Source organism: Equus quagga, chromosome 7, assembly GCF_021613505.1.
Source record: "Equus quagga isolate Etosha38 chromosome 7, UCLA_HA_Equagga_1.0, whole genome shotgun sequence".
NCBI classification, from domain to species: Eukaryota; Metazoa; Chordata; class Mammalia; order Perissodactyla; family Equidae; genus Equus; species Equus quagga.
The window spans coordinates 37,492,247-37,504,476 of NC_060273.1; the positions used below are offsets into that span (position 1 = coordinate 37,492,247).

Consider the following 12,230-nt stretch of genomic DNA (forward strand, 5'->3'; position numbering starts at 1 on the left):
CACTTCACGTAGTTATCTCCTGGATTCTCAAAACAGCCCCCGGCAGAGATGCGGTGGGTTTCGAGCTAGTGTTTCTGCTAAGGAAACCCAGGCTGCCCAAGGCCTCAGAGCTGGTGTTAGATGGCACTGGGACCAGCTCGGGGCTGTCTGACACTTCCCTCCTTCCTGAGCTTGAGCTCATGGAAATTTTTAATCACTCTTTAGGGTTAGGCAAAAACAAAATGATGCAGAACTCCTTGCCCCGCGTTTATATATTTATTCTTTAGCTCTTTGTTAAAACGCGTCTGCACTCCTGCCTCCCTCCCTTCATGGAAACAATGCTACCGTAGCCAAGTCCTGAGGCCTCCCAAGTCGTAAGGGCCAGGAAGCCGCGAAGTAGCCTCCCACACAACCCACCCCCACCCCCCACCGCTCTCCCCTCTGGCGATATTCAAAACACATCCCTGTGCACCGCCCCGCCCCCATCCTCCTTCCTTCACCGCAGGCTCACTATAAACTATTCAAAGCTTATCTTTGGACCCTCCCCTTCCCACCAACTCAGACACTCAGCATCTACTTGGACTCCTCCGTGTCTACAGTGCCTAGGACATTTTTGGTCTCTGTGGACATGTGTGTTGAATGAATACATAAAAATTCACTCACCTTAAGGTGTAAATGTGAAAGGACTGGTATGTATTTTATTGTTACCTCTCCTGGGGGCATTTATAACAGCCCTTTAATGTATGGGGCCCTTTACGACTTACAAAGCTCTTTGTATTCATTATTTTGTTGCCCCTCCCCACAACTTTATTGAGGTAGGTATGGAGATGAGGCGTCTCTCAGAGAGGTTGTGGGATTTGCCCAAAGCCACGCAGCACCTCTGCAAAGACTTTGCCATATAAAGTAACATTCACAGGTTCCAGGGATTAGGGCGTGGATATCTTATGGGGGGCCATTTTTCAGCCAGTTAAGGGTAGAACCGAGGTCCTCTTGTAGCTAATGTGCGGCAAAGGGATTTCCGAGGATTTCTCAAGGAGCTGATAAGAAAGGTGATGTGAGGGAGGGCGAGGTCGCGACCCTCAGCGGCTGCCGCGGCCGCACCAGGGCCCTGGCCGCGGTGGTCCCGGTCAGTGGCCGACCCCGGGGCGCCCGGGTCCGGGCAGGCGCCGCCGGCGGACTCAAAGGTTACGGGGAGGGTGACTTGGGCGGCGGGGGCGGACGGGCGGAAGACTTTGAGCCCAGGCGGTGAAACAAGGTCCCGGCGCCCGCGAGGCTGCAGCGATCGGCGACGAGCCGCGAGCGAGCCAGCTCCCGTGCCCTCCCCGCACTTGGGGGGCGGCGGGAAGATGGGGTGCGGCCAAGGGAGCACGCCCCCTGCTGGGCAGAGACACGGCTGGTCCGGCTTCCCGCTCCGAGCCCCTCGGCCTGGAAAGTGGCCCCCCCTGTCGGCCTGCCGCCTCACTGCACTCGGGGCCCCGCAGCCGCAGCCTCGCCCTGGCCCGCCGCGGGGTGCGCACCCGGGAGCGCCGGGCGCACGGGGTACGCGCGTGGGTGCGGGCCCTCGGCCGCCGCTGGGGGGCGCCGCTGCGCGCTGCGCCCGCTTCGCTCCGCCGGGCCCTTGGACACCGATCGGAGCACGGCCCGGCCGGGCAGGGGGCGAGGGGAGGCGAGGAGCGGAAGCCCCAAAGCGGGGGCTGGCTGGCGCCGGGTCCCCGGCGCCCCACGACCTTTCTCCGAGTCCCCCCGCGGGCTCCGCGGCCCCCGGGTCCCCCACCCAAGCCTGGCGGCGCAGCGCAGCTCGACCGCTCCCGCTCCGTCCTTGGAGGGTGTGGAAGGGTGGGTTTGGGGCCGGGGGCGGGTCTGGGGGCGGACCCGGAGGCGGGGCTGTCTCTGCGGCAGGGCCCAGCTCGGCTCCCCCCGGTCTCTCTCTGTCTCTCCTCCTCCCTCCTCCTGCTCCGGGCGGAGCCCGGCATGGGGGGGCCGGCGCCCGGCAGGCCAGGTACGGTGATGTAGAAATTGGGGAGGCTTGGTGCGGGGAGGTGGGATGGGGGGACACGGGGTAGGGAGGATTGGCGGGGCGCGAGACGGAGAAACCCAGGATAGCAGGACAAGGGGAAGGGGAGGGGTGCCCGGGAACCTGGGGTCCTTGGATGGAGAGGGGGATGAAGCCGGCCAGGTTTGGAACACACAGGGAAGGGAGAGGACGGCAGTGAGGAGGGGCGCCTAGGAGGAGAGGTGAGGCTGAAGGCGCAAAGGAGTGTGTTGGGGGGAAGGGAAAACAGAGCAGGTATGGAGGCCTCTGCTCAGAAGGTGGCTCTGAGGCCAGACTGGAGACCCCCGGGTGGGATTGAGGGGCGGGGACTAAAAGAGGGAAGCCGGGAGCCTCCCAGATCCTGGAAGAGGAAGAAGGTGATTTGGGCCATCAGCGAGGGAGGCGGAGGAGACCGTCGCCGAGGGCCAGGGCGCAGGAATAGCGGTGGACCGAGGCCCGGACCCAGGCGAAGGGCTGGAAGAGGGGACGGCAGGGGATGGAGATGGATGGATGGGTGGTGGTGTAGATGCCCGGTTCAGAGTGCCCCCACCCTTTCTCCAGCATCCACGCCCTGCCCTCATGACACCCCCAGCCTCAGGGCCCAAGAGGGGGTGGGGAGCCTTCTCCCCCTTCCCCAGTGGGGTGCCATGTACGCAAGTAGGCCCGGCATAACTCCTTGTCTGTAGGTATGTCCATTTCCAGTAGCCGATTTGTGTGTGTCTGGAGGTCTCTGTGTGCTGTGGGTGTGTCGGGGGTGTTTATGTCTGTGTCTGTCTGCCTCTTCCTAGGTTGTGTTTACCTATGCCGATCTATGTGTCTGCTCTTCTGTTTGTAGATACGGGTCTGTGGCCCGGTGGTTTGTGTGTCTGAATGTGTGTTTGTGTGGCTGCGGGGTTGCTGGACATTAGTGGGACCCGTCTCTCTGGTGGCCCAGGATGTATTTACAGATGGGAATCTGTGTCGATCTGATCTCTCCAGAGTGTGTATTTGTGGCTCTGAACATCTTTGTCAGGGTGTGTGACTCTGTGTACACATGTCCGGCTATGTCTGTCTGTCTGTCTGTGGGTCCTAAAGGTGGTGTTGGGTTTTCTGTGCCTCCATCTGTTTTCCTCTCTCTGAGGACCCCAGTCACATCTCTGCTCCTCTTTCTCTCTCTCTCATTCATTCCTGGCCCCCACCCACCCCACATCCTTCTCTTTTTCCTTCCCATCCCCCCCACCAAGTGGATCCGGGACCCAGGGAGGGCTGCCCCCCGGGCCTGGTGGCGCTGAGCAGGGCCCCCCAGCCCCCACCTCCTGCCCCACGACATGAACCTCCTCTACCGAAAAACCAAGCTGGAGTGGAGGCAGCACAAGGAGGAGGAGGCCAAGAGGAGGTAAGTCTGAGGTCCCAGATTGCCCCCTCGTCTGTCCCACCACTGCTTCCCCCCTTGGGGCTGGGCCACATCCCTCTGCCCTTCCTGGCTCCCACAGCTTGGTCACCAGTCTGATCTCAGAGTTTGTGCTCAGCACAGAATTGCTGGAATTGCACACGCCCCATCCCCACCCTGCTCCTGGCTCCTGGCCTCTTGGGGGGCTTCCAGCTCCGGAGCACCCTCATGGCTCTTCCCCATCCCTGGAGGCCGGAGTCCCTCCTTCCTGACTCACCTCTGGTCTGTGGTCTTCTCCTCTCTATCAATGTGGGGCTGGCTCCTGGTTCCCCTGTCACCTGACCTTGGAAGGGCCAGGCCCCACAGCCCTCACAGTCCGGGGATGGGGTCATTTGAGGGGCACCAGAGAAGATCCATTTGGCCCCCTCCCGGCCTCCTCTGCTGGGGGAGGTCAGTGGCCAAGTGACAGGGTTGTGTGTATGTGTGTGGTGGGGCACGTGCAGGCTGGGCCCTGCAGAAGAGCCAGGGCTGGGGACCCCTCCCTGCGTGCCCTCTCTACTTGCCTTCCCAGGGACCTGGGGCCTGGCCTCTCCCGTCTCACTCCCTTTTCTTCTTCACTCCCATTGACTGCACAGCCTCTTGGAGCCTGACTCAGCCGCCTCCTTGCTCCCTTCTCCCTCCTCGACACTGGAGTTTAATTCTTGTTGTTAATTAGATTAATCAGAGCTATCACTGCACTGATCTCTCCCTAATGAAGGGTTAGTAGACAGGGCCTTAATGAGAGCCCACCCTACAGCAGCTCTCCCCTCTGCCCCGCCAGCCGCCCCCCCTTCACTCACACTGAAGCTCAGGGACAGTGAAAGGGAATGGGGGTGAGCCAGGGAGGGTGACAGAGAGAGGACAGCACTGAGGGAGAGGGAGAGAGAGAAAGAGAGAGGAAGGGAGGAAAACGGATCGGCCAGGGGAGGCTGCTCTGATGATGCGGTGGCCGGACAGCCTGCGTCTGGGAGAGGAGGCGCCGTGTGGTGCGGGAGCGTAGGCCGCAGTAGCCGGACAGGAGGGGAGGCCAGAGGCCAGGTGTGGGGCAGCGCGAGTGAGATGGAGCAGAGCCGTGGTGGCAGGTGTGTGTGCCAGGTGGGGCTGTGCTGCCTGGGTTTGCATCTCTCTCCCCATGTATGAAGCCATCCCCACGTGTGCTGTGTGCCAGATATGCCCAGGCTGGGGCTGGCCAGCTCCAAGGATGCTCCCCTGCACGCATACGCACCCCTTCTCTCATCCCTGCCCCCCAATTTCTTTGCCTTTCTTCAAGCCTAGGGATTCTGCCTGAAGCTTCTACTTCAGTACCCTGGACCTTCAGGCTCCCCCACATCCCCACCCCGGCCCACTTCCTCTTCCCTGGGAGGCCACAGGGTTGCAAGTCCCTCTTGGGGTGGAGGAGGGGGAGGTCCAGGCCTGAGGCCCGACCTCTGCTCCATCTTGGCCTTCTCTCCCCAGCTCCAGTAAGGAGGTGGCTTCCGCAGGCCCGGCAGGGCCCGGGGCTGGCCCGGGGCCCGGGGTCCGCGTGCGGGACATCGCCTCGCTGCGCCGCTCCCTCAGGATGGGCTTCATGACAATGCCCGCCTCCCAGGAGCACACCCCCCACCCCTGCCGCAGCGCCATGGCCCCACGCTCCCTCTCCTGCCACTCGGTGGGCAGCATGGACAGTGTTGGGGGTGGGCCTGGGGGCGGTGGTGGGGGTCTCACAGAGGATGGCAGCACTCGGAGACCCCCGGCCAAGCCCCGGAGACACCCCAGCACCAAGCTCAGCATGGCAGGGTCTGGGGCAGAGACACCCCCCAGCAAAAAAGCAGGTGAGACCCCCTCACTCCTCCCCAGGGGGAGCTGGGAAGATCCATTCCGGGCCAGGGGAGGCCTTCGGGAGGGTTCATTCAGGGAAGAACCAAGGAAGTGGAAGGTTCCACTCTTAGAGGGAGTGGGGGGAGTGCTTTTTGGGAGGGCCTGAGATGAACCATTCACGTCCCTGCAGCTCCCTGGAAAGTCCGTTCTTGGGCAAGGGGTGGCCTTGGAGGGGCATGAGGGTGGGAGAGAATTTAGGGTGGGAGCTGCAGATTCTGGGGAGTTCTTTGGAAGGACTGAGGGTTGATGAGTAGGGAAGGAACGTCTGGTGCTGTAAGTTGAGGGATGTGGGGAAAATAAAGAGGCAGATATGTCCTTGCAGATGGGTCAAGAAGTCAGAAAGGGTGTCCCCGTTCCCTTCCCCCACTAAGAGCCCAGTTCATTTTTCTCCTTCCCTTCCCGCTCAGGCTCACAGAAGCCAACCCCAGAGGGCCGAGAGTCCAGCCGGAAGGTTCCTCCACAGAAGCCCAGGCGAAGCCCCAATACCCAGCTCTCTGTCTCCTTCGATGAGTCCTGCCCCCCAGCCCCCTCCCCTCGAGGGGGGAACCTGCCTCTTCAGCGCCTCAGCAGGGGCTCCTGCGTAGCTGGGGACCCTGAGGTGGGTGCCCAAGAAGAAGAGCCCGTGTACATTGAGATGGTGGGGGACGTCTTCAGGGGAGGAGGGCGAAGTGTGGGGTGCCTCACTGGGCCCCCTCTTGGGGGTGGGGGCCCGACCCCTCCAGCTGGCGCCGACTCGGACTCAGAAGAGAGTGAGGCCATATATGAGGAGATGAAGTACCCGCTGCCTGAGGAGGCAGGGGAAGGCCGGGCCAATGGGGTCCCTCCGTTGACAGCGACCTCCTCGCCACACCAGCCTCAAGCCCTTCAGCCCCACATGCACCGCCGTCCAGCCTCAGCCCTCTCAAGCCGGAGGGACGGGACACCCACCAAAACCACTCCTTGTGAAATCCCCCCGCCCTTCCCCAACCTCCTCCAGCACCGTCCTCCGCTCCTGGCTTTCCCCCAAGCCAAGTCTGCTTCCCGAACCCCTGGCGATGGGGTCTCGAGGCTACCGGTCCTCTGCCACTCCAAGGAGCCAGCCGGCTCCACCCCAGCTCCCCAAGTGCCTGCCCGGGAGCGGGAGACGCCTCCCCCGCCGCCGCCGCCGCCTCCTGCTGCCAACCTGCTGCTGCTGGGACCCTCGGGCCGGGCCCGGAGCCACTCAACACCGTTGCCGCCCCAGGGCTCTGGTCAGCCTCGGGGGGAGCGGGAGCTCCCCAACTCCCACAGCATGATCTGCCCCAGGGCGGCAGGGGTGCCAGCAGCCCTTCCTGCCCCGGCCGCCTTGCTCCCCGGCCCCCCCAAGGACAAGGCTGTGTCTTACACCATGGTGTACTCAGCAGTCAAGGTGACCACGCACTCCGTCCTGCCAGCTGGTCCGCCCCTGGGTGCTGGGGAACCAAAGACGGAGAAAGAGATCTCAGTTCTCCATGGGATGCTGTGCACCAGCTCGAGGTCCCCCATGCCTGGGAAGTCCAGTCCCCACAGCGGGGCCATGGGGGCAGCAGCTGGGGTTCTCCATCACCGCGGCTGCCTGGCCTCCCCACACAGCCTTCCGGACCCAACTGCAGGCCCCCTGACCCCTCTTTGGACCTACCCAGCTACAGCAGCTGGCCTCAAGAGACCCCCTGCCTATGAGAGCCTCAAGGCTGGGGGGGTGCTGAATAAGGGCTGTGGAATGGGGGCCCCATCCCCCATGGTCAAGATCCAGCTGCAGGAGCAAGGGACCGATGGGGGTGCCTTTGCCAGCATCTCCTGCGCCCACGTCATCGCCAGTGCAGGGACACCAGAGGAGGAAGAAGAGATGGGTGCCACGACATTTGGGGCAGGCTGGGCTCTGCAGAGGAAGGTCCTGTATGGAGGGAGGAAGGCACAAGAGCTGGACAGTGAGTGAAAGGGGGGAATGTGGGTGGGGGGCTGGGGATGTCCATGATGATTTGGCAGAGGTGTTGGGGGGGTTATTTGGAAGCCATAGCTCATTGTCCTGAGCTGGGAAGTTTTCTGGGAGACCAGAGGGATGGGGGCGTGTAGCAGACTGAAAGGATGGGGTCCCGAGCGTGTGCTGGAGGGGCAGGAAGATCTGCATTGAGGAGAGGGTAGAAGCAGGCCCCAAGGACAGCCTCCTCCTCCTGCCCTGTCCTGCTCTACTCCCTGCCCCTCCCCACCCCTCCCTGGGCTGCAGGGGTGTGTGTTTGTGAGTGTGCGCACACTAGGAGCTAAACACAGCTGCCTCCCAGCTGTTGCCATGGCAACCCATCCAGACAGGAGGGAGAGGAGAGGGAGGCCCCTACCGTTGCCCGGCAACGCAATGCTCTGCCAGGCCTACTCTCAAAGATGAGCTTAGTTCACATGCAGCCCTTCCCCCAACGCCTCCCACCCCCCAACTTCTTGGCCCAGGATTTCAGTTTCTCCCCCTTCTGGAGAATAGCACCCCTGGTCTCTGTTTCAGAAGGTTGTCATCCTGGCCCTATCTGGGGCTAGAGGGCTCTGAAGCTAAAACTGCGGTAGGGGAGACCCTTCTGACCAGGAAAAATGACTTGGAATCAGCAAATACCTATGATTCTCAGCCAGGGATGGTACCAGTGGGTGCAAAGGAAAGTGGCAGTATTGGGGTCTATCCTGTGTGTGTGTGTTAGGGGAGCGGGAAGTAGACTCCCTCACTTCCCAGCTGTGACCTGCAAAGGGGCAGTTACTTCTGGTCACCCATGCCATGGTGTGTGTAGCTGGGGGGACAGCAAGACCCTTCCCATGTACAGACACTGAGCTCTCCTTGTCACCCCAGCAGAGGTCGAGGACGGTGCCCGAGCCTGGAATGGCAGTGCCGAGGGTCCAGGCAAGGTGGAGCGTGAGGACAGGGGCCCCCTGGCATCAGGGATCCCAGTGAGGAGCCAGGGGGCAGAGGGCCTGCTGGCCAGGATCCACCACGGAGGGGACCGAGGAGGGAGCCGCACGGCGCTGCCTGTACCCTGCCAGACCTTCCCTGCCTGCCACCGCAATGGAGGTGACACACACTGCCCGCGTACTCCATACACAGATTGGGCGAGCTGAGGGGAATTTCCCAAGACTCGTGTCCTGGGCCCCACATCCTAATACAGCATCTCCATCCTCTTCCCGCCTCTGATGAGGCAGAGGCAGCCTGGAAGGGGCTGTCTTCAGGGAGCGGAGGGTGGGGAACCTGGAGGCCCCTTCTCTCCTCACTCCTCCTCCTTTGCCTCAGACTTCACGGGAGGCTACCGCCTGGGGCGCTCCGCCTCCACCTCTGGAGTCCGGCAGGCTGCACTCCACACCCCCCGGCCCTGCAGCCAGCCCAGGGATGCCCCCAGCCAGGTGAGGAGGAGGACGAGGTTGGGTTTTGTTTTGTTTTATTTGTGAAGGAGCAGATAGGGAGGAAGGCCTGGCTGTGAAAGAAAGGCAAGAGGTCAGGGTGGGGCCTGACACAGACTAATAGGGCTGGGTGGAGAGTGAGGGGTGGGGGCAGGATCCTGGAAGGGGGCCACTTAGCATGGGCAGCCAGGCAGGGCCCTGTCCACTGGTGGACACTGTGCCTTTGCATTTAGAAGGTATCCCCTCTGAGGTGCCAAGTGGAAAAATGTATCCTACTGGGAAGACAGCTTTTAAAAGGTGCCCTTTCCTCAGGGTGAGACAGCCTGGCACCAGAGTGCCCAGCTGGGCAGAGGGTGCAAGGGCCGGATTTCTGCTCCCATCTCCAGCCAGGAGGAGAGCACAGAGGCCTTAGGAGAAAGAGGACTTGTTTCTGGGGGAAGGCATTGGTCTCTCCAGTGGGACAGGGCCCAGGCACTCTGAGGTCCTTGACCCGCCTTATTCCTTCCTCCCCTCCACGGTCGTGGCCGGGCCGCGGTGGGAGGAGGAGCCACAGACCCACCCCGCACTGCCGCTGCCGCTGCCGCTGCCCCTGCCGCCCCAGCCAGCCCGCGAGCGCGACGGGAAGCTGCTAGAGGTGATTGAGCGCAAGCGCTGCGTGTGCAAGGAGATCAAGGCGCGCCACCGCCCCGACCGAGGCCTCTGCAAGCAGGAGAGCATGCCCATCCTCCCCAGCTGGCGGCGGGGGCCCGAGCCCCGCAAGTCCGGCACCCCGCCCTGCCGCCGGCAGCACACCGTCCTCTGGGACACTGCGATCTGAGGAGGGCGGGACTGGGGAGCGGGGTTGGGGTGCGCCCGGCTCTCCAGGAGACTTGCCTTGAAAGAGGGACACTTGAAGGACCAGGGGAGGAAGAGCCCCGCCCTCCACCCTAAGCCCGGAGACGGGGAGTCTGCCAGGCCCATCGGGCTTGGGGCGCCAGCAGCACCCCCAGAAATTCGGGAGAGCAGGAGGGTTTGCTTGAGGTTGGGAGTGAGGCCCTCCCCTGCTCTCCCCACTGAGCCAGGTAGACCCCTCCTCCTGAGAGGTCAAAGGCCAAGCCGGAGGTCAGCATGGGGGAGGTGGGAGGGGTTAGGGAGGCAGAAGCGGGGCGGGTCAACTGAAGAACAGGGACTACAGAGTGAGAGATGGAGGGGCTCTTTTATAGAGTCGGGAATGGGGAGGGGGTATTTATTTTGTTATTTATTTTGGTCCGGAGGGCAATTCTGGGTCCTTCTGACCTACTCTTGAGCAGGCAGTAGGAGTGGCGGGCAATGAAAGGGAACCAAGTTTGCACTCTCCCCAATGCCTCAAGGCCCCACCGTCCATGCCCACCCCAAAGCTAGGGATTGGTCTGGAGTGGGGAGTGGAGCAAGAGAAGGGAGGGGCTCCAAGAGCTGAGGGCCGAAGACTCATTTGCAGTATTTACAAGTCGCCAGAATTGGGTAGTGAGCGTGGCCTGCTCCAAAATAGGCATCTTATTTAGCTCTGGAGTGAGGGTCTAGCACCAGGGATCGCGAGATGATGGGGAAGGAGGGAAATTTTAGCGGGTGGGGGGGCGGGCAGGGTATTTATTTAAATTTAAAAAAAAAATCAGAAGAGATGTCAGGAACTTTTTTTTAATTCCTTTCTTTTCAGAATAATATATTAAAAGACTAATGATGCTAGAACTGGCTTCTTATATCTCAGTGTGCTCTGCCTTTCTTACCCGTTTCTTGTTGGTGGGAGTTGGAGACTGAGCAGGGAGGGTTGAGTGGCTGTGGAAGTAACAGGGAGAGGTGGCGTGTGAGGTAAGTCTTTGGGAATGCCACCGTGCAGTGACTCAGCAAGCAGGTATCGGGTGTCTGAGGTGTGCTTGGCAGTGCACCAAGGCAGAAGGAATATTCAGACGGAAGCCTGCCCTCAAGCAGCGTATAGTCTCTACTCAGGAAGATGAGAGACCTGTGCTGGCACTAGACAGTGCTGTAGGAGTAAGAGAGGGAGAGGGCTGGCATCATTCGAGAAGGCTTCCTGGAAAGTGAGCCTGAAAGGACAGGTAAGGTTTAGATGAGCTGGGGGAAGAGGGAAAGTCCCAAGGTTGTGGTGTGATTGTCTATAGAACAGTAGAAGATGGGGGTGAGGGCAGGAAGTGTGTTTAGATAATGCAGAGAACAATAAGGAGACAGCCATGATGAAGCTGGTTCAGGGAGACGGGCCTCAAAGCAAGATGCTGGACCAGAGGAATCCTGCTGGGAGGCAATGTATCACCAGGGAGGAGGATAATAAGAATGGCTGGGAGAATGGAGGGCAAGATGCAGCTGAAAGAAAACTTCCTCAGGATGGGGATGAAGGAGCCGAAGGGAGCATCCTCGAAGCTCACGTTTGGAACTCATGTCATTGGGGAAATGATCATCTTGACAGAGCACAGAAAGTGGGGTTGAGAGGGATTTTGAGGGAAGGATGTTGAATTTGAAGGAGTGGTGAATATTCGGGTTGAGAGGTTTGTTCCCAGCTAGAACAGAGTTTCAGAAATTTGGTGGATGATATAGGAGATGTTAAGCACTATGAAGAAGAACATTTTTAAAACTTTAATAGTTTTGTATTTTCATTCATATCAGAGAAGTTATAACCAGCACATAAGACTATTTATTTCATGGATATTATTGTACAAGAGAAGGCTAAATTTATTCTTAGTGAGTTGGTTTAAAGAAAAATATTAAGGAAACGAATGGTGCAGGTAGTATACAGAATATGAAAAATTATGACAGAGGTATGAGAATTCTTGAAGCTTAGGAAAACCAAGTTAGAGATAAAATGATGATAGTTTGGGAGAAATGACAAGTCTGTGGACATTAGGAGTCATCAACCTAGAAATGGTGCTCAAAGCGAAGACTAAGTTTTATAAGGGAGAGTATGGTAAAGACAGGAGTTAAGAACAAAATAGTAAAAGCTTTTTAAATATTTATATTTTAAATTGAGATATAGTTGACATGACACTATTAGTTTTAGCTATACAACATAATGATTTGATATATGTATATACTGTGAAATGATCACAACAATAAGTTTAGTTAACACCCGTCACACACACATAGTTAGATTTTTTTCTTGTGAAGAGAACTTTGAAGATCTACTCTTTTGACAACTTTCAAACATACAGTACAGTATTGTTAACTATAGTCCCCACGTTGTACATTACATCCCCAAGACTTATTTATTTTATAATTGGAAGTGTGTACCTTTTGACCTTCACCCATTTCACCCATCCCCCAGCCCCCACCTCTGGCAACCACCAATCTGTTCTCTGTATCTATGAGTTCGTTTGTTTTTTTTTTAGATTCCACATATAAGTGAGATCCTACAGTACTTGTCTTTTTCTGCCTGACTTATTTTACTTAGCATAATGCCCTCAAGGTCGATCCGTGTGCTTGCAAATGGCAGGATTTCCGATAGCTTTTTAAGAATTAGAAAATTAATGGAAGGAAATATCCTGTTCTTAAGAGCAACAAAACTCATAAAATATCTAGGAGTAGCTTTGACAAGAAATGTACAGGCCCTGTATCGACCAATCAATAAAA

General features: G+C 58.7%; 1 protein-coding gene across 2 annotated transcripts; it reads left to right on the forward strand.

Moving 5' to 3' along the window:
* The first annotated feature begins 1,840 nt into the window (after positions 1–1,840).
* NYAP1 (neuronal tyrosine phosphorylated phosphoinositide-3-kinase adaptor 1) lies at positions 1,841–10,198 on the forward strand. Of its 2 annotated transcripts, none has more exons than XM_046665519.1 (7): positions 1,841–1,978; positions 3,235–3,386; positions 4,875–5,230; positions 5,684–7,201; positions 8,098–8,316; positions 8,533–8,642; positions 9,193–10,198. In XM_046665519.1, exons 2-7 carry the CDS (start codon positions 3,319–3,321, stop codon positions 9,454–9,456), a joined length of 2,535 nt encoding a protein of 844 aa, XP_046521475.1. In that variant the 5' UTR covers positions 1,841–1,978; positions 3,235–3,318; the 3' UTR covers positions 9,457–10,198. The 2 variants fall into 2 exon arrangements, with proteins under 2 accessions (XP_046521475.1, XP_046521476.1); XM_046665520.1 differs by having other exon boundaries at positions 8,101–8,316.
* The last annotated feature ends 2,032 nt before the right edge of the window (positions 10,199–12,230 follow it).

Bases quoted from the DNA above. Each gene is read 5' to 3' on its own strand.
- NYAP1 (XM_046665519.1), top strand. From the start codon at position 3,319: ATGAACCTCCTCTACCGAAAAACCAAGCTGGAGTGGAGGCAGCACAAG. The intron at 3,387-4,874 runs GTAAGTCTGAGG...TTCTCTCCCCAG, and splicing joins GAGGAGGAGGCCAAGAGGAG to CTCCAGTAAGGAGGTGGCTT. The intron at 5,231-5,683 runs GTGAGACCCCCT...CTTCCCGCTCAG, and splicing joins ACCCCCCAGCAAAAAAGCAG to GCTCACAGAAGCCAACCCCA.